This window comes from Oncorhynchus nerka, linkage group LG25, assembly GCF_034236695.1.
Source record: "Oncorhynchus nerka isolate Pitt River linkage group LG25, Oner_Uvic_2.0, whole genome shotgun sequence".
Taxonomy (NCBI): domain Eukaryota; kingdom Metazoa; phylum Chordata; class Actinopteri; order Salmoniformes; family Salmonidae; genus Oncorhynchus; species Oncorhynchus nerka.
Genome location: NC_088420.1, coordinates 10,614,148 through 10,636,153, shown reverse-complemented (window position 1 = coordinate 10,636,153; position 22,006 = coordinate 10,614,148). Strand labels below are relative to the sequence as shown.

Below are 22,006 nucleotides of genomic sequence, written 5' to 3'. Positions count from 1 at the left end.
CACCTGGGGACGGACCATCAGGAAGTCCAGGATCCAGTTGCAGAGGGAGGTGTTTAGTCCCAGGGTACTTAGCTTAGTGATGAGCTTTGGGGGCACTGTGGTGTTGAACACTGAGCTGTAGTCAATGAATAGCATTCTCACATACAGTTGAAGTCAGAAGTTTACATACACCTTAGCCATTTACATTTAAACTGTTTTTCACAATTCCTGACATTTAATCCTAGTAAGAAATTTCCCTGTTTTAGGTCAGTTACGATCACCACTTTATTTTAAGAATGTGAAATGTCAGAATAATAGTAGAGAGAATGATTTATTTCAGCTTTTAATTATTTCATCACATTCCCAGTGGGTCAGAAGTTTACATACACTCAAATAGTATTTGGTAGCATTGCCTTTAAATTGCTTAACTTGGGTCAAACGCTTAGGGTAGCCTTCCACAAGCTTCCCACAATAAGTTGAGTGAATTTTTGCACATTCCTCCTGACAGAGCTGGTGTAACTTAGTCAGGTGTGTAGGCCTCCTTGCTCGCACAAACTTTTTCAGTTCTGCCCACACATTTTCTATAGGATGGAGGTCAGGGCTTTGTGATGGCCACTCCAATACCTTGACATTTTGCCACAACTTTGGAAGTATGCTGGAATCATTGTCCATTTGGAAGACCCATTTGCGACCAAGCTTTAACATCCTGACTGATGTCTTAAGATGTTGCTTCAATATATCCACATCGTTTTCCTTCCTCCTTCCTCACCAGTTCCTTTTGCATCAAAGCACCCACACAACATGATGCTGCCATCCCCGTGCTTCACGGTTGGGATGGTGTTCTTCGGCTTGCAAGCCTCCCCCTTTTTCCTCCAAACATAACGATTGTCATTATGGTCAAACAGTTCTATTTTTGTTTCATCAGACCAGAGGACATTTCTCTAAAAAGTAGAATCTTTGTCCCCATGTGCAGTTGCAAACTGTAGTTTTGCTTTTTATGGCGGTTTTGGAGCAGTGGTTTCTTCCTTGCTGAGTGACCTTTCAGGTTATGTCGATATAGGACTCGTTTTACTGTGGATATAGATACTTTTGTACCTGTTTCCTCCAGCATCTTCACAAGATCCTTTGCTGTTGTTCTGGGATTGATTTACACTTTTCACATCAAAGTACGTTCATCTCTAGGAGTCCGAACACATCTCCTTCCTGAGCGGTATGACAGCTGCGTGGTCCCATGGTGTTTATACTTGTGTACTATTCTTTGTACAGATGAATGTGGTACCTTCAGGGGGTTGGAAATTGCTCCCAAGGTTGAACCAGACTTGTGTGAGGTCTTGGCTGATTTCTTTTGATTTTCCCATGATCTCAAGCAAAGAGGCACTGAGTTTGAAGGTAGGCCTTGAAATACATCCACAGGTACACCTCCAATTGACTCAAATGATGTCAATTAGCCTATCAGAAACTTCTAAAGTCATGACATAATTTTCTGGAATTTTCCAAGCTGAGTCAACTTAGCTGAGTCAACTTAGTGTATGTAAACATCTGACCTGCTGGAATTGTGATACAGTGAATTATAGATGAAATAATCTGTCTGCAAACAATTGTTGGAAAAATTACTTGTGTCATGCAGAATGTAGATGTCCTAACTTGCGAAAACTATAGTTTGTTAACATAGGGCTGAAATCCCGTTAACGGAATGATATGACAACAGCCAGTGAAAGTGCAGGACGCCAAATTCAAAACAACAGGACGTCGACCCGGCCCAGAAGCAGGAGCTCATGGAGCTCGGTGATCGGAACATGGCGGTGTTCTCAGAGAAGCCGGGCTTCACGACCCTCATTGAACACCACATCCGTATCCGGCCCGGGGAAACAGTACCGAAAGAGGCCATATCAGATTCCGGAGGCCCGAATGAAGGCCGGGAAACAGGAAGTGGAGGCTATGCTGAGGATGGGGGTTATTGAAGAGTCCCACAGTGCATGGTGCAGCCCCATCGTGTTGGTGCCCAAACTGGACGGTAGCCTCCGCTTCTGTAATGCTTCTGTTCCGGGGTGTGAAATACATAAGCTTGTTCGACGCCCATGCCGAGAGTGGACGAGCTCATCGACCGATTGGGAAAGGCCCCGTACATCAGCACCCTTGACCTGACCAAAGGATATTGGCAGCCTCCTCCCGGGAGAAGACGGCGTTTGACACCAGACGGATTGTATCAGTACCGGGTGCTCCTGTTCGGCCTCCACGGAGACCCGCCCACATTCCAGTGACTGATGAACAGAGTGCTTCGACCCCACCAGCAGTACCCAGCAGCATATCTGGATGATATCATCATCCACAGTCAAGGTTGGGAAGAGCACCTGACGCACCTCCAGGCGGTGCTGGATGCGCTCAGACAATTCGGGTTGACCGCGAACCCCAAGAAATGCAAACTGGGTTCCAGGAGAGGAAGGTTCACGCGGTACGTGACTGGCCCGTTCCATGCACCAAGACACAGGTCAAGTCCTTCCTGGGACTGGCAGGATACTATAGCCGGTTTATCCCCAACTTTGCGGCTATAGCTTCCCCCCTCACCGATCTAACCAGTGCCCACCCCCCGAAATTAGTGAAATGGACGGACGAGACAGAAGCGGCGTTCAGCTGTCTGAAGGAAGCGCTGTGCTCCCATCCGATTCTCATAAGGCCCGATTTCTAGGTGCCGATGGTGGTCCAGACGGATGCATGTGATACGGGACTAGGGGCCGTTCTGTCCCAGATACACTATGGGGAGGAGCACCCTATCATGTACATCAGCCGAAAGCTGGTTCCTAGAGAAAAAAAGTACTCTATTGTTGAGAAGGAATGTCTAGCGGTGATGTGGGCACTAGGTACCAACTTCACCCTGGTCACGGACCAAGCTCCCCTGGTCTGGATGGCCAGGGGAAAGGACACAAACGATCGGGTCACCAGGTGGTTCTTTTCCCTTCAACGCTTCTCTTTTTCTGTTGTGTACAGGTCAGGGGCGAAGCATGGAATGCCCTATCGAGAAGGGAGACTTATGTCGCACTGATGACAATCCCCTCCAGACAGAGCTAAGGGTGGGGTGGGGGGTAGCATATGTGATCGTAGTTTGTCTATTTTATTATCGATTGATTGTACTTTGGCGAATAGGACCGATGGTAAAGGTAGATTACCCTCTCGGCGACGTATCCTTACAAGGCACCCGGATCTTCGTCCACAATTCGTCCGTCTCTTTCTGCTGCAAATGACGGGGGTGAGTGCCTTGTCGGGCATCTGAAGTAAATCCTTCCCGTCCGAATCGTTGAAGGAAAAAGTATTCCTCCAGTATGGGGTGAGAAATCGCTGTCCTGACATCTAGAAGCTCTTTTCGGTTATAAGACACAGTGGCAGAAACATGTACAAAATAAATGACAAATAAGTCGAAAAAAAACATGCACAATTGGTTACAGGATCGTAAAACGGCAGCCATCTCCTTCGGCACCATTTTATAATAGTGGTTGACCACTGTTCCAGTGGTTTTAAACTTCTTAATTGTTGCACTAATTGTGGTAAGTGTACATTTTTTTGCCATTTTGTTGTACCCATTGCCTGACATATGAAAGTCAACAACCATTTGTCTATTTTCGTTTGGGAATCCTTTGCCTTTTCCCATGGTGATGGACAGATCATAGACACACAGTACATTGACACTGCCACACAAAACCCAAACACATTCACTACATGCGCAAGTGCACACACACACTTTTTTTACACTAATCACTTGCTGCTGCTAGTCTGTTCTTTATTTTACTCTTATTATTATCTATCCTGAGGCCTAGTCACTTTACCCTACCTTCATGTACATATCTACCTCAAATACCTTATTATTATCTATCCTGATGCCTAGTCACTTTACCCTACCTTCATGTACATATCTACCTCAAATACCTTATTATTATCTATCCTGATGCCTAGTCACTTTACCCTACCTTCATGTACATATCTACCTCAAATACCTTATTATTATCTATCCTGATGCCTAGTCACTTTACCCTGCCTTCATGTACATATCTACCTCAAATACCTTGTACCTCTGTATCTGGTACTGGTACTTCCTGTATATAGCTCCACAGTGATCTGGTACTGGTACTTCCTGTATATAGCTCCACAGTGATCTGGTACTGGTACTTCCTGTATATAGCTCCACAGTGATCTGGTACTGGTACTTCCTGTATATAGCTCCACAGTGATCTGGTACTGGCTCCACAGTGATCTGGTACTTCCTGTATATAGCTCCACAGTGATCTGGTACTGGTACTTCCTGTATATAGCTCCACAGTGATCTGGTACTGGTACTTCCTGTATATAGCTCCACAGTGATCTGGTACTGGTACTTCCTGTATATAGCTCCACAGTGATCTGGTACTGGTACTCCCTGTAAATAGCTCTATTCTTGTGTATTTTATTTTATTCCTTGTGTTACTATTTTATTTGTATTATTATTTTAAACTCTGCATCGTTGGAAAGGGCTCATAAGCAAGCATTTCACGGTAAAGTCTACACCAGTTGTATTTGGAGCATGTGACAAATACAATTAGACTTGATTTGACAAAGAGATTTTACAATTGCATTACCTCATTGTTATACCCCAGTGAAACAGGAAGCAATGGAAGGCCACAATACAGTTCCTTAAAATTAGATTAATTTTAAAAAGTAGAATGTTAATGCAGATTTAATTTTGTTCATTTTTATTTATAAGAATATTCAGGGGTGGCAACAATTTATGCATATTTAAAGATACATATATATATATTACTTGTTAAACAAAATCTTTCTAACCTACAATAGAACTGTTGATTTACAAAAAGTAAATCAACAGTTTTTGGATTAATTAATTATTGGTGTTAAAACCAATGGTTTAAAACATAAGCTTTTAAACGATCTTCTCAGAATGACTGTAATCCCCTGAAATCCAGCACTTTGCTATTATTAATGCTACACTGCTTCTATTTTCCATTATGTGTTTTAGCTGACAGTTAATGTAGGCCCATTGTTGATGTGAATTCCTGTCTGGATTAGAGAACTCTGAGGAAAACATATAACAGCAACAACAACTAAAGTAGTTGCAGATTTTTATCTTAAAACGATGAACGGAGCATTTGCACAGCATACCTATCGTATACAAACTTTATATAACAGCCAGTGACCCATGGCACAGTAGCAAGTCTGACAGAAATGATTTGGCTTTTCCTGTCATTACAAGCTTTTAAGGAAGTTGAAGCATTGACTGTCAGTCTGTCACATCTCAGTGAAACATTATCTTGATGAAAGCTAAATCTGTTTTTGGCTCATCCCTGAGTGCTCTCTAATCCTTGTTGTTTGTCCAACATAGTGCTATTTTCCTCTGATGCAACAGCGACACTACGGTTAACTTTAAATGTGAACAGTAGCAACAGCAATTTCAAGTCTACGTTCCAAAGTAACTCCTACAAACAGATGCTTTTGAAGACAATATATCTGGGGTGAGTGGTCATTGCCACCTGACCCCAGGCATCATTAGGTGCCTCCTGATGTTCCCTGTTCCAATTAGTGTCTGTCAAACCCTTTGAAGTACTAATTACCACCCTTAACCCACCCTTGGCCTCCTCTCTCTGTATCTCCAGGTGTCTCGAGCTCCACCCCAATAACCTCCAAGCCCTCATGGCCCTGGCGGTGAGCCTGACCAACACGGGCATGAGGCAGGATGCATGCGAGGCATTGCTGCGCTGGCTCCGTCACAACTCCAAGTACAAGCACCTGCTGAAGGGCAAGAGCCACCTGGCGGGCTCCCCGGGCTCCCAACGTAGGATGTCTCGTGTCTCAACTGTGGGCAGATATGAGAGGTAGACTATAATGACTGGATAGGACTAGCATAGATCCCATAGGTGTATGGACTGGATAGGACTAGCATAGATCCCATAGGTGTACGGACTGGATAGGACTAGCATAGATCCCATAGGTGTATGGACTGGATAGGACTAGCATAGATCCCATAGGTGTATGGACTGGATAGGACTAGCATAGATCCCATAGGTGTATGGACTGGATAGGACTAGCATAGATCCCATAGGTGTATGGACTGGATAGGACTAGCATAGATCCCATAGGTGTATGGACTGGATAGGACTAGCATAGATCCCATAGGTGTACGGACTGGATAGGACTAGCATAGATCCCATAGATGTAAGTAAGTGCATTCTCATTTGTAGGACAACATTACAGGATGACTGTACAATGTGGAGAAAGAGAAGAGATACAGGCCAATCAGGAGTAGCATGACATCCTAGAGTAAGTGTCAGGCGCCTTCATTGGACAGCACTAAATCTGACATTCCATTACTTTTTTTAAGCAAATGGCTGGCACGATCTCTCTGTCCTTTACAGTCTTTTAGCCTGAGCACCGTGACAATATTACACAATGGCTCATTGATGCATATTTTATGCTATGGTGTGCTTTATGTTGCACACTCAGTTATGATATCTTTAGCCAGGCCGTTTTAGAAACTCATTTGTTTCAGTGTAATGACTATTACCCCTGTCATCGATGAAAGGAAAAGTTATTTCAAGGTCTTTCATGCACAGCTGGTCTGGGTGTCATTTTATTGCCGATTAAGCAAGCTTGCTCTCACGTATTCATCGTCAAACAACCGCAATTCAGGGGTTCTCCTTCCTTTTTACTTTAAAGGTAGTGCTTTTAGGTGTCACATGAGGAGAAAATAACTTTATCAGTTAATGAATTCTCCCCTTTATAGGAAAGGCATGACTTTATCAAATATTTTACTCAACAGTGAGAGCTCTCTCTCTCTCTCTCTCTCTCAATAGATCATAAACAAAAGTTAACAATAAAAGATTAACAGTAAACATTACACTCACATTTTTTTTACTATGTCTATATACAGTGTTGTTATGATGTGCAAATAGTTAAAAGTACAAAAGGGAAAATAAATCAACATAAATATAGGTTGTATTTACAACGATGTTTGTTCTTCACTGGTTGCCCTTTTCTTGTGGAAACAGGTCACAAATCTTGCTGCTGTGATTGCACGCTGTGGTATTTCACCCAATAGATATGGGAGTTTATCAAAATTGGATTTGTTTTCAAATTCTTTGTGGGTCTGTGTAATCTGAGGGAAATATCTGTCTCTAATATGGTCATACATTTGGCAGGAGGTTAGGAAGTGCAGCTCAGTTTCCACCTAATTTTGTCGGCAGTGTGCAGATAGCCTGTCTTCTCTTGAGAGCTCGGTCTGCCTTTGGCGGCCTTTCTCAATAGCAAGGCTATGCTTACTGACTCTGTACATAGTCAAAGATTTCCTTAATTTTGGGTCAGTCAAAGTGGTCAGGTATTCTGCCACTGTGTACTCTCTGTTTAGGGCCAAACAGCATTCTCGTTTGCTCTGTTTTTTAGTTAATCGTTTCCAATGTGTCAAGTAATTATCTTTTTGTTTTCTCATGATTTGGTTGGGTCTAATTGTGTTGCTGTCCTGGGGCTCTGTGGGGTCTGTTTGAGTTGGTGAACAGAGCCCCAGGACCAGCTTGCTTAGGGGACTCTTCTCCAGGTTGATTTCTCTGTAGGTGATGGCTTTGTTATGGAAGTTTTGGGAATTGCTTCATTTTAGGTGGTTGTAGAATTTAACGACTCTTTTCTGGATTTTGATCATTAACTGGTATTGGCCCACTTCTGCTCTGCATTATCTGGTGTTTTACATTGTAAACGGGGGATATATTTGCACTCAATTTGGTGTTTGTCCCATTTTGTGAATTATTGATTGGTGAGCGGACCCCAGACCCCACAACCATGAAGGGCAATGTGTTCTATAACTGATTCAAGAATTTTTAGCCAGATACTAATTGTTATGTCAAATTGTATGTTCCTTTTGATGGCATAGAAGGCCCTTCTTGCCTTGTCTCTCAGCTCGTTCACAGCTTTGTGGAAGTTACCTGTGGCGCTGATGTTTATGCCGAGGTATGTATAGTTGTTTGTGTGCTTTAGGGCAACGGTGTCTAGGTGGAATTTGTATTTGTGGTCGTGGCAACTGGACCTTTTTTGGAAGACCATTATTTTTGTCTTAATGAAATTTACTGTCAGGACCCAGGTCTGACAGAATCTGTGCAGAAGATCTAGGTGATGTCCCCTTGGTTGGGGACAGAAGCACCAGATAATCAACAAACAGTAGACATTTGAATTCATATTCTAGTAGGGTGAGGCCGGGTGCTGCAGACTGTTTGAGTGCCCTCGCCAATTCGTTTATATATATGTTGAAGAGGGTGGGAATTAAGCTGCATCCCTGTCTCACCCCAGGCCCTGTGGAAAGATATGTTTGCCAATTTTAACCACACACTTGTTTTTTGTGTACATGGATTTTATAATGTTGTATGTTTTTCCCTCAACACCACATTCTATCAATTTGTATTGCAGGTCCTCATGACAAATTGAGTCGAAAGCTTTTTTGAAATCAACAAAGCATGAGAAGACTTTGTTTTGGTTTGTTTGCTTGTCAATTAGGGTATGCAGGGTGAAAACGTGATCTGTTGTACAGTCATTTGGTAAAATGGCAATTTGACATTTGTTCAGTACATTGTTTTCACTGCAGAAATGTACAAGTCTTGTAAGGGGTGCGTAACTGGTGGCAGGGAAGTCAGACGCAGGAGAGCAGAACTAGGTAATAGCTGGAGCAGTTTAATTGCAAAACCAATGGCATAAAGAAATAACAAACATGGGTACAAAACCCGAACCGCACCAGTAAACATGTGCACAAGCACTTACAACAAACAATTACACACAAAGACATGGGGGGAACAGAGGGTTAAACACACAACAATTAACGAGGGAAATTAAAACCAGGTGTGTTGGAAAACAAGACAAAACAAGTGGAAAATGAAAAGTGGATAGACGATGGCTAGAAGACCGGTGACGCCGATCGGTGACGCTGACCGCCGCCCAAACAAAGAGAGGAACCGACTTCGGTAGAAGTCGTGACAAGTCTGCTGTTAATGATAATGCAGATGATTTTCCCAAGGTTGCTGTTGACGCATATCCCACAGTAGTTATTGTGGTCAAATTTGTCTCTACTTTTGTGGAATGGGGTGAGCAGTCCTTGGTTCCAAATATTGGGGAATATGCCAGAGCTGATCCTGCCGACAAAGGACGGGTCTGAGGAGCTAATTGGCGTCACAGCTAGCCTAGCTGCTAGCTAGCTGGACATCAAGCTAGCCTAGCTGCTAGCTAGCTGGACATCAAGCTAGCGAGGTGTTCTTGAATGCAGCCCGCGACGAGGTTAGTCATTGTGGCTGGAACCGCAGATTGTCCCGGGTTTGTGGCTGTCTAGATCCCTGCTGTTTGCTGTTTTCAATTTTCCCCATGATCTGCCTTGTCTGGAACTGCGGGGAGTAACAGCCTAACCAACGTTGCTACCACGACAAAGACCAAAGCTGGCGGGAGTACCGTTAAGAACAGTGGTTGCCAGTGGTGTCTCTCTATCACACGTGAAGGATCTTTTAAACAAACAAAAAGATACCTATACGCAGTTGTTACAACAACAAGAAAATAGTTGAAAGTGCAGGTCCTCACCAGACATCACCGGCAACAACGTCACTATGGGCACAAACCCCCCGTCGCTGGACCAGACAGGACTGGCAAAAAGTGCTCTTCACTGACGAGTCGCGGTTTTGTCTCACCAGGGGTGATGGTCAGATTCGCGTTTATCTTCGAAGGAATGAGCTTTACACCGAGGCCTGTACTCTGGAACGGGATCGATTTGGAGGTGGAGGGTCTGTCATGGTCTCGGGTGGTGTGTTACAGCATCATCGGACTGAGCTTGTTGTCATTGCAGGCAATCTCAACACTGTGCGTTACAGGGAACACATCCTCCCTCATGTAGTACCCTTCCTGCAGGCTCATCCTGACATGACCCTCCAGCATGACAATGCCACCAGCCATACTGCTCGTTCTGTGCATGATTTCCTGCAAGACAGGGATGTCAGTGGTCCGACATGGCCAGCGAAGAGCCCGGATCTCAATCCCATTGAGAACGTCTGGGACCTGTTGGATCGGAGGGTGAGGGCTAGGGCACTTCCCCCCAGAAATGTCCGGGAACTTGCAGGTGCCTTGGTGGAAGAGTGGGGTAACATCTCACAGCAAGAGCTGGCAAATCTGGTGCAGTCCATGATGAGGAGATGCACTGCAGAACTTAATGCAGCTGGTGGCCACACCAGATACTGACTGTTACTTTTGATTTTGACCCCCCTTTGTTCAGGGACACATTATTCCATTTCTGTTAGCCACATGTCTGTGAAACTTTTTCAGTTTATGTCTCAGTTGTTGAATCTTATGTTCATACAAATAGTTACACATGTTAAGTTGGCTGAAAATAAACGCAGTTGACAGTGAGAGGATGTTTATTTTTTTCTGAGTTTATATCCGTACCCATTGGATGCAGTGATCACAATATAGTAGCTATATCCAGTAAAGCCAAAGTGCCAAAAGCTGGGCCTAAAATAGTGTATGAGTGATAATTCAAAAGATTTTGCTGAGACTCTTATGTGGATGATGTTAAAAATATTTGTTCGTCTGATGTGATTAATGAGGAGTATCCAGACACTGCACTTGATGAATTTATGAAATTGCTTCTTCCAATTATTTATAAACATGCACCTGTTAAAACTTCTTATGGCTGCAATCCCGTTAACGGGAGCGATATGACAACAGCCAGTCAAAGTGCAGGGCGCCAATTTCAAAACATCAAAAATCTCATAATTAAAATTTCTCAAACATACATGTATCTCATACCATTTTAAAGCTATTAAATCTAATATCGTTAATTTAATTTAATCCGATTTCAAATGTGCTTTACAGCAAAAGCACGACAAACGATTATGTTAGGACACCACATAGCCACAGAAAAACACAGCAGTTTTTCCAGCAAAAGATTTTCCAGCCAGTCACAAAAACCACACAGAGATAAAATTAATCACTAACCTTTGATCATCTTCATCAGATGACACTCATAGGACTTCATGTTACACAATACATGTATGTTTTGTTTGATAAAGTTAATATTTATCCAAATATGAGTTTACATTGGCGCGTTACATTCACTAGTTCCAAAAACATCCAGTGATTTTGCATAGCCACATCATTCAACAGAAATACTCATCATAAATGTAGAAGATAATACAAGTTATACACATGGAATTATAGATATACCTCTACTTAATGCAACTGCTGTGTCAGATTTTTTAAAAACTTTACGAAAAAAGAAACCCATGCAATAATCTGAGACGGCGCTCAGAAGTAAAAATCACAATAGCCGCAACGATGGTGTCAACATAAACAAGAAATTACATGATAAACATTCCCTTACCTTTAATGATCTACATCAGAAAGCACTCCAGGAATCCCAGGTCCACAATAAATGTTTGTTTTGTTCGATAATATCCGTTATTTATGTCCAAATACCTTCTTTTGTTAGCGCGTTTGGTATACATATCCAAACGCTCATTCTGGTCAGCATTACATCGGACAAAAACAGAAATGGGCAGAAGACAAATTCAACTCCACCTTTCATCGAATCAGATGGCTTATTTATCACAAAACCATTTGATGTTGCCAATTATTTGTATGATTATTTAATTGGCAATGTGGGCAAACTTAGGCAGGAAATGCCAACAACTAACAGTGAGCAATTATATTAATGTATAAAAAAAACAAATAATGAAAGAAAAGCAGTGCAAGTTTGAATTTTGTAAAGTTAGCGGCAGGGTCCACACATTCAGACTGCTCTTACTCCCTCATTTTTCAGAATACAAGCCTGAAACCATTTATAAAGACTGTTGACATCTAGTGGAAGGCATAGGAACTGCAATTTGAGTCCTAATTCAATGGATACTGTAATGGCATTGAATAGAAAACTACAAAACAAAACAAAAAATTACTTCCTGAATGGATCTTTCTTAGGTTTTTGCCTGCCAAATCAGTTCTGTTATACTCACAGACACTATTTTAACAGTTTTGGAAACTTTAGAGTGTTTTCTATCCAAATATACCAGTTATATGCATATCATATCTTCTGGGCCCAAGTAGCAGGCAGGTCTATCCGTAATAAAGAGATGCTCTGCTGTTTTGACACCACACTCCAAAAAGCAAGTTCTGCAGGCTCTAGTTTAGTCTAATATTGATTATTGTCCAGTCATGTGGTCCAGTGCTGCAAGAAAATACCTAGCTAAGCTGCAGCTAGCCCAGAACAGAGCGGCACGTTTTGCTCTTCATTGTAATCAGAGGGCTAATATTAAAACTATGCATGCCAGACTCTTGGCTCAGAGTTGAGGAGAGACTGACTGCATCACTTTTTCTTTTTATAAGACACATTATTGTGTTGAAAATCCCAAATTGTTTGCATAGTCACGTTAAACACAGCTCTGACACACACACTTATCCCACCAGACATGCCACCAGGGGTCTTTTCATAGTCCCTAAATCCAGAACAAATTCAAGAAAACGTACAGTATTATATAGAGCCCTTATTGCATGGAACTTCCTTCCATCTCACATTGCTCCAATAAACAGCAAAACTGGTGTCAAAAACAGATAAAGCAACACCTCACGGCACAACGCCTCTCCCCTATTTGACCTAGATAGTTTGTGTGTATGCATTGATATGTAGGCCAAGTGTGCCTTTTTAAAAATGTATGTAGTTCTGTCCTTGAGCTGTTCTTGCCTAATGATGTTCTGTATTATGTCATTCTGTATTATGTTTCATGTTTTGTGTTGGACCCCAGGAAGAGTAGCTGCTGCTTTTGCAACAGCTAATGGGGATCCTAATAAAATACCAAATACCACAGGCCTTTTGGGGTTGGAGGGTTTGTATTTTGTCCTGTAGTTCATTCAATGTAATTGGAGAATCCAGAGTGTTCTGGTAGTCTTTAATAGTTGATTCTAAGTTTTGCTATTTGTTTGTTTTGTTATAGAGACAAAAAGATTGGAGAAGTGGTTATCCATACATTTTTTTTTTAGAGTTTTCCAATTTTCCCAGAAGTGGTTAGATTCATGGATTCTTCAATTACATTGAGCAGATTTATGACATGCTGTTCCTTCTTCTTCAGTAGTGTATTTCTGTATTGTTTTAGTGATTCACCATAGTGAAAGTGTATTGTTTTAGTGATTCACCATAGTGAAGTTGTATTGTTTTAGTGATTCACCATAGTGAAGGCGTAGGCTCAGGTTTTTTCTGGGGGTTGGATATATACTTTTTAAAATTCTTAGAAGGGATTGAATTTGTTGTTGCCTATTTGTTGTTGCCACTATTTTCCTTTCATCTATACCATTTCTTCATATTATTCAGTTCCTTTGGCTTTGATGCCTCATGATTGAGCATAGCTCTGTTGAAGTGGAGTGTGATTTTGCTGCCCTCTGACAGTGGACTGACTGTGAACGCTTTGAGAGACTCTGGGTTTGAGGTCAGTGATAAAGTATACGACAGTACTACTGCCAAGAGATGAGCTATAGGTGTACCTACCGTAGGAGTCCCCTCAAACCTACCATTGACTATGTCCATACCCAGGATGTGACAGAGCTATAGGTGTACCTACCATAGGAGTCCCCACGAAGACTACCATTGACTATGTACATACCCAGGATGTAACAGAGCTATAGGTGTACCTACCATAGGAGTCCCCTCGAACCTACCATTGACTATGTACATACCCAGCGTCCGACAGAGCTGCAGGAGTTGTGACTCGTTTTTTGTTGGTTATGTTGTCATAGTTGTGCCGAGAAGGGCATCAGGGGGAGGGAATGCTGCCACCTCCAGGCAGGTGTTTGTCCCCCTGTGTGCTGAGGGTGTCAGGTTCTTGTCCAGTTCTGGAATTTAGGTCACCACAGACTAGTACATGTCCCTGAGCCTGGAAATGGTTGATCTCTAGGATGGAGAAGCTGTCATTGTTAAAGTATGGGGATTCTATTGGGGGGGATATAGGTAGCACACATGTGGACATTTCTCTGTTGTGATCATTTCCTTATTCATTTCCAAATATAAAATGTTCCTGTTTTTACTAATTTAATAGAGAGGGTTAGGTCTGGTCTATAACAAATTAGCATACCCCCTGAGTCTCTTCCCTGTTTCACACCTGGTAGTTTGGTGGATGGGACTACCAGCTCTCTGGGGAGCAACCAGTGGGTCCGGCTCCTTTATATCATGTTTCTTGTAGGATGGCAATGTCTGTATTTCCAATTTCTTTGATGAAGTCTGAGTTCCTGCTTTTTAGGCCAAAGGCAGATGACCTCAGACCTTGTATATATTCCAGGATGAGATAGTAAAAGCTTTGTGTTCCATAGTGTCTAGTGTTGTTTTGTTTGGTTTAGGCCCAGACCATCACAGTAGGTGTGAGCAGAGCATGTTGAGCATCTGTCACATACCTCTTAGGTCGCAGGATGGGACTTGGGCAGGTGTAATAGTGGGGCTTGGGCCTTCTGCTTTGCTCACGGCCTGGGCATATGTCCTGCTGTCATGTTGAGGTCCTTGCTGCAGGGGTGAGGGGCATGGGGTGGGCAGAAGGGGCATAGGGCTGAGGGGGGCAATGATCAACAAGCAAGTTGACAGAACTTGAAGAATAAAAAAAGAAATAATGGGCAAATACTGTACAATGCAGATGTGTAAAGCTCTTAGAGACTATTATCCAAACGACTCATAGCTGTAATCGCTGCCAAAGGTGATTCGAATTTGTATTGACTCAGGGGGTTGAATTTTTGTATTTATTTTTTATTTCACCTTTATTTAACCAGGTAGGCTAGTTGAAAACAAGTTCTCATTTACAACTGCGACCTGGCCAAGAATAAAGCAACGCAGTTCGACACATACAACAACACAGAGTTACACACGGAATAAACAAAATATATAGTCAATAATACAGTAGAAAAAGTCTATATACAGTGAGTGCAAATGAGGTAAGATAAGGGAGGTATAAGGCAATAAATAGGCCATGGTGGCGAAGTAATTACAATATACCAAACAAACACTGGAGTGATTGATGTGCAGAAGATGAGTGTGCAAGTAGAGATACTGGGGTGCAAAGGAGCAAGATAAATAAATACAGTATGGGGATGAGGTAGTTGGATGGATTATTTACAGATGGCCTATGTACAGGTGCAGTGATGTGTGAGCTGCTCTGACAGCTGGTGCTTAAAGCTTGTGAGGGAGATGTGAGTCTCCAGCTTCAGTGATTTTTGCAGTTCGTTCCAGTCATTGGCAGCAGAGAACTGGAAGGAAAGACTGCCAAAGGAGGAATTGACTTTGGGGGTGACTAGTGAGATATACCTGCTGGAGCGCGTGCTACGGATGGGTGCTGCTATGGTGACCAGTGAGCTGAGATAAGACGGGGCTTTACCTAGCAGAGACTTGTTGATGACCTGGAGCCAGTGGGTTTGGCGACGAGTATGAAGCGAGTGCCAGCCAACGAGAGCGTACAGGTCTCAATGGTGAGTAGTATATGGGGCTTTGGTGACAAAACAGATGGCACTGTGATAGACTGCATCCAATTTGTTGAGTAGAGTGTTGGAGGCTATTTTGTAAATGACATTGCCGAAGTCGAGGATCAGTAGGATGGTCAGTTTTACAAGGGTATGTTTGGCAGCATGAGTGAAGGATGCTTTGTTGCAAAATAGGAAGCCGATTCTAGATTTAATTTTGGATTGGAGATGCTTAATGTGAGTCTGGACGGAGAGTTTACAGTCTAACCAGACACCTAGGTATTCGTAGTTGTCCACATATTCTAAGTCAGAACCGTCCAGAATAGTGATTCGGGACGGGCGGGCAGGACCGGGCAGCGATCGGTTGAAGAGCATGTATTTAGTTTTACTTGCATTTAAGAGCAGTTGGAGGCAACGGAAGGAGAGTTGTATGGCATTGAAGCTCGTCTGGAGGTTAGTTAACAGTGTCCAAAGAAGGGCCAAGAGTATACAGAATGGTGTCGCCTGTGTAGAGGTGGATCTGAGAATCACCAGCAGCAAGAGCGACCTCATTGATGTATACAGAGAAGAGAGTCGGCCCGAGAATTGAACCCTGTGGCATCCCCATAGAGACTGCCAGAGGTCCAGGCAATAGGCCCTCCAATTTGACACACTGAACTCTATCAGAGAAGTAATTGGTGAACCAGGTGAGGCACACATTTGAAAAATCAAGGCTGTCGAGTCTGCCGATAAGAATGTTGTGATTGACAGAGTCGAAAGCCTTGGCCAGTTCGATGAATACGGCTGCACAGTAATGTCTCTTATCGATGGCGGTTATGATATTGTTTAGGACCTTGAGCGTGGCTGAGGTGCACCCATGACCAGCTCTGAAACCAGATTGCATAGCGGAGAAGGTACGGCGGGATTCGAAATGGCTGGTAATCTGTTTGTTAACTTGGCTTTCGAAGAACTTAGAAAGGCAGGGTAGGATAGGTCTGTAGCAGTTTGTGTCTAGAGTGTCTCCCCCTTTGAAGAGGGGGATGATCGCGGCAGCTTTCCAATCTTTGGGAATATCAGACGATATGAAAGGGGTTGAACAGGCTAGTAATAGGGATTATAGTGTGAATAGGGTGTTGCCAGGGTTTGTTTGGTGTCCTATTTGGCTGGTTGAGGTGTGGCTGGTGATGCTGTGGTCTGGGTGTAGGTCCTCTTGGCGTGGGTTCTCTCTATGCAGGTTCTTCAGGAGGGGGTCTCGCTGGTCTGGGCGGGGCGTCCGTTGCTCTGTTGCTCCTGTGTGAGGTGCTATGGCTACGGTTTAGGGTGACGTCCTTCAGGGTCCTGGCAAAAGTTGGGATTTCTGCTTTGTAGAGGTGGACCTGGTCGTAAAGGCTGTTCAAGTCCAGGGTGGAGTGGTGGGCCAGGTAGACATTAGGTATTGAGGCACAGTCTCGTGAAATGCTTGCATTCACCCACTGTATGGTGGCAGCAGGTTGGAGGTAACCTTTTCAATCACTCCCTTGAGTGCTGTGGCCACCCTTTCCTGCTGGGCCCTCAGGTCATTTGTGCCTGTGTTAATTATGATGTGGCTGGGGGACCCTAGTCTGTCCTCTGACAACAGCTCCAGGGCCTAGTGTTTGTCCTCTGACAACAGCTCCAGGGCCTAGTGTTTGTCCTCTGACAACAGCTCCAGGGCCTTGTGTTTGTCCTCTGACAACAGCTCCAGGGCCTTGTGTTTGTCCTCTGACAACAGCTCCAGGGCCTTGTGTTTGTCCTCTGACAACAGCTCCAGGGCCTTGTGTTTGTCCTCTGACAACAGCTCCAGGGCCTTGTGTTTGTCCTCTGACAACAGCTCCAGGGCCTTGTGTTTGTCCTCTGACAACAGCTCCAGGGCCTTGTGTTTGTCCTCTGACAACAGCTCCAGGGCCTTGTGTTTGTCCTCTGACAACAGCTCCAGGGCCTTGTGTTTGTCCTCTGACAACAGCTCCAGGGCCTTGTGTTTGTCCTCTGACAACAGCTCCAGGGCCTTGTGTTTGTCCTCTGACAACAGCTCCAGGGCCTTGTGTTTGTCCTCTGACAACAGCTCCAGGGCCTTGTGTTTGTCCTCTGACAACAGCTCCAGGGGCTTGTGTTTGTCCTCTGACAACAGCTCCAGGGCCTTGTGTTTGTCCTCTGACAACAGCTCCAGGGCCTTGTGTTTGTCCTCTGACAACAGCTCCAGGGCCTTGTGTTTGTCCTCTGACAACAGCTCCAGGGCCTTGTGTTTGTGAAAAAGTTTATCCTCTCGAATGTATTTGCGTCAATGAGGAGCAAAATCTCTGGCTTTGGTGTGTCCTCAGTGGATGTGTTGTCAAGAGAGCTATCAGGGGAGCTGACAGGGGGGCTGTTAGGAGGGGGTGGGGTCTGTTGGGTTGGTGCGTCCTGTGTTGTGTGTCCTATTGTTGTGTTGTGGTCCGGGTCTGAGGTGGGCTGTTCTGCTGGATTCTCTGGGGGAGTGTCCTGCTCTCTGTCACACCTCAGGTTTCTCGCCTCTTCATTCAGTGCCATGTGTGCCTCTAAGTTCTCTCACCTCAGTCCGTAGAGCAGCCAGCTCTCCCAGACAGCCGTCCATCTCTACCTTCCGCCCGCCGGGTCTTGTTGAGGGGGGTGTTGGTCTGTTTTGTGGGTTTGTTCTGTCTGGATTTTGTGGACTAGCTCTCTGAGCTCCACCATGTCTCTCTCCAGCTCTGTGAATTTATCCCTCTCAAAGATGGAGGAGCAGTGCAGTTGTGGGACCTAGGGTGAGTTCTGTGCTGCAGGACAGTTTGAAGAGGGTGGGGGAGTCGTCACTGAGAGAGAGCTTTTCCTGCTGTGCTTTCTCTTTGATCCCGTAAAAGTCCTGCTGGAACTGCATGAGGAGGCCCTGCACCATTACTGTCCCAGACACATTGACAGAGGTTGTTTTAATTTCCTCAATGTCTAGTATTTTGAGTTTCCACCCTGGTCCAGTACTCTCTCTCTCTCTCTCTCTTGACATAGGGGTAGTGTGCTCTTATAGCACTGTGCCATGCCAGGGGATGGTCTGTGTTGAACATTAAGTTGCTTACGTTCTCCTCTTTGTAGCGGTCAGCAAATAGTGTTGCTGGACTGTGTTGTAATGACCATTGCACAGGGATAAGCCATGGGGGCTTCAAAAGCCTCTGCATTTGGGTGGGAGGCGCTGTGAAACTCTCCTGCCATTGTTAGGCTCGAGAATTTTCACACCTCTCACTTCAGTGCTAATTGAAGTTGCAGCCAGGTCAGTTCTGTCCTAGCAGTTTGGTAGCTTAGTAGCCTTTTTTTAACAAAATTGTTCTCTCTCACGCTCTACTCTCAGTCCTGTGTGTCTCTACTCTCAGTCCTGTGTGTCTCTACTCTCAGAGCAGTGTGTCTCTACTCTCAGTCCAGTGTGTCTCTACTATCAGTCCAGTGTGTCTCTACTCTCAGTCCAGGGTGTCTCTACTCTCAGTCCTGTGTGTCTCTACTCTCAGTCCAGTGTGTCTCTACTCTCAGTCCAGTGTGTCTCTACTCTCAGTCCAGTGTGTCTCTACTATCACTCCAGTGTCTCTACTCTCAGTCCAGTGTGTCTCTACTCTCAGTCCTGTGTGTCTCTACTCTCAGTCCTGTGTGTCTCTACTCTCAGAGCAGTGTGTCTCTACTCTCAGTCCAGTGTGTCTCTACTATCAGTCCAGTGTGTCTCTACTCTCAGTCCAGTGTGTCTCTACTCTCAGTCCAGGGTGTCTCTACTCTCAGTCCTGTGTGTCTCTACTCTCAGTCCAGTGTGTCTCTACTCTCAGTCCAGTGTGTCTCTACTCTCAGTCCAGTGTGTCTCTACTATCACTCCAGTGTCTCTACTCTCAGTCCAGTGTGTCTCTACTCTCAGTCCAGTGTGTCTCTACTCTCAGTCCAGTGTCTCTACTCTCAGTCCAGTGTGTCTCTACTATCACTCCAGTGTTTCTACTCTCTGCTCTCAGTCCAGTGTCTCTACTCTCTACTGTCAGTCCAGTGTGTCTCTACTCTCTGCTCTCAGTCGTGTCTCTACTCTCTGCTCCTTTTAGTCCACTGTGTCTCTACTCTCTACTCTCAGTCCAGTGTGTCTCTACTCTCAGTCCAGTGTGTCTCTACTCTCAGTCCAGTGTCTCTACTCTCAGTCCAGTGTCTCTACTCTCAGTCCAGGGTGTCTCTACTCTCAGTCCTGTGTGTCTCTACTCTCAGTCCAGTGTGTCTCTACTCTCAGTCCAGTGTGTCTCTACTCTCAGTCCAGTGTCTCTACTCTCAGTCCAGTGTCTCTACTCTCTGCTCTCAGTCCAGTGTCTCTACTCTCTGCTCTCAGTCCAGTGTCTCTACTCTCTACTCTCAGTCCAGTGTGTCTCTACTCTCAGTCCAGTGTGTCTCTACTCTCAGTCCTGTGTGTCTACTCTCTACTCTCAGTCCAGTGTGTCTCTACTCTCAGTCCAGTGTCTCTACTCGCAGTCCAGTGTGTCTCTACTCTCAGTCCAGTGTGTCTCTACTCTCAGTCCAGTGTGTCTCTACTCTCAGTCCAGTGTGTCTCTACTCTCAGTCCAGTGTGTCTCTACTCTTAGTCCAGTGTCTCTACTCTCAGTCCAGTGTCCCTACTCTCAGTCCAGTGTCTCTACTCTCTACTCTCAGTCCAGTGTCTCTACTCTCAGTCCAGTGTCTCTACTCTCTACTCTCAGTCCAGTGTCTATACTCTCTGCTCTCAGTCCAGTGTGTCTCTACTCTCAGTCCAGTGTCGCTACTCTCAGTCCAGTGTCTCTACTCTCAGTCCAGTGTCTCTACTCTCTGCTCTCAGTCCAGTGTCTCTACTCTCAGTCCAGTGTCTCTACTCTCAGTCCAGTGTCTCTACTCTCTGCTCTCAGTCCAGTGTGTCTCTACTCTCAGTCCAGTGTGTCTCTACTCTCTGCTCTCAGTCCAGTGTCTCTACTCTCTACTCTCAGTCCAGTGTGTCTCTACTCTCAGTCCAGTGTCTCTACTCTCAGTCCAGTGTCTCTCTACTGTCAGTCCAGTGTGTCTCTACTATCACTCCAGTGTCTCTACTCTCAGTCCAGTGTCCCTACTCTCAGTCCAGGGTCTCTACTCTCTGCTCTCAGTCCAGTGTCTCTACTCTCAGTCCAGTGTCCCTACTCTCAGTCCAGGGTCTCTACTCTCTGCTCTCAGTCCAGTGTCTCTACTCTCAGTCCAGTGTCTCTACCCTCTACTCTCAGTCCAGTGTCTATACTCTCTGCTCTCAGTCCAGTGTCTCTACTCTCAGTCCAGTGTCTCTACTCTCAGTACAGTGTGTCTCTACTATCACTCCAGTGTCTCTACTCTCAGTCCAGTGTCTCTACTCTCAGTCCAGTGTCTCTACTCTCAGTCCAGTGTCTCTACTCTCAGTCCAGTGTCTCTACTCTCAGTCCAGTGTCTCTACTCTCTGCTCTCAGTCCAGTGTCTCTACTCTGTCCCGTGTCTCTACCCTCTGCTCTCAGTCCAGTGTGTCTCTACTCTCAGTCCAGTGTGTCTCTACTCTCAGTCCAGTGTGTCTCTGCTCTCAGTCCAGTGTCTCTACTCTCTACTCTCAGTCCAGCGTGTCTCTACTCTTAGTCCAGTGTCTCTACTCTCAGTCCAGTGTGTCTCTACTCTCTATAGACTCTCAGTCCAGTGTGCCTCTACTCTCTATAGACTCTCAGTCCAGTGTGTCTCTACTCTCTATAGACTCTCAGTCCAGTGTGTCTCTACTCTTAGTCCAGTGTCTCTACTCTCAGTCCAGTGTCTCTACTCTCTAATCTCAGTCCTGTGTGTCTACTCTCTACTCTCAGTCCAGTGTGTCTCTACTCTCAGTCCAATGTCTCTACTCTCAGTCCAATGTCTCTACTCTCAGTCCAGTGTGTCTCTACTCTCAGTCCAATGTCTCTACTCTCAGTCCAGTGTGTCTCTAGTCTCAGTCCAGTGTCTCTCTACTCTCAGTCCAGTGTCTCTACTCTCAGTCCAGTGTCTCTACTCTCAGTCCAGTGTCTCTACTCTCTGCTCTCAGTCCAGTGTGTCTCTACTCTAAGTCCAGTGTGTCTCTACTCTCTATAGACTCTCAGTCCAGTGTGTCTCTACTCTCTATAGACTCTCAGTCCAGTGTGTCTCTACTCTTAGTCCAGTGTCTCTACTCTCAGTCCAGTGTCTCTACTCTCTAATCTCAGTCCTGTGTGTCTACTCTCTACTCTCAGTCCAGTGTGTCTCTGCGCTCTACTCTCAGTCCAGTGTGTCTCTACTCTCAGTCCAGTGTGTCTCTACTCTCAGTCCAGTGTGTCTCTACTCTCAGTCCAGTGTGTCTCTACTCTCAGTCCAGTGTGTCTCTACTCTTAGTCCAGTGTCTCTACTCTCAGTCCAGTGTCCCTACTCTCAGTCCAGTGTCTCTACTCTCTACTCTCAGTCCAGTGTCTCTACTCTCAGTCCAGTGTCTCTACTCTCTACTCTCAGTCCAGTGTCTATACTCTCTGCTCTCAGTCCAGTGTGTCTCTACTCTCAGTCCAGTGTCGCTACTCTCAGTCCAGTGTCTCTACTCTCAGTCCAG

General features: G+C 44.8%; 1 protein-coding gene across 4 annotated transcripts in view; it reads left to right on the top strand.

Moving 5' to 3' along the window:
* LOC115109033 (PEX5-related protein-like) overlaps window positions 1–22,006 on the top strand; it is a 187,585-nt gene that overhangs the window by 156,194 nt on the left and 9,385 nt on the right. For all 4 annotated transcript variants that reach the window (XR_003860468.2, XM_029633584.2, XM_029633583.2 and 1 more), the window contains one exon: window positions 5,613–5,831. Coding sequence is in view for 3 of the 4 variants with exons in the window: in XM_029633584.2 (XP_029489444.1) it covers window positions 5,613–5,831 (219 nt within the window). In the remaining variant the exon portion in view is untranslated. The remainder of the gene's footprint in view (window positions 1–5,612; window positions 5,832–22,006) is intronic.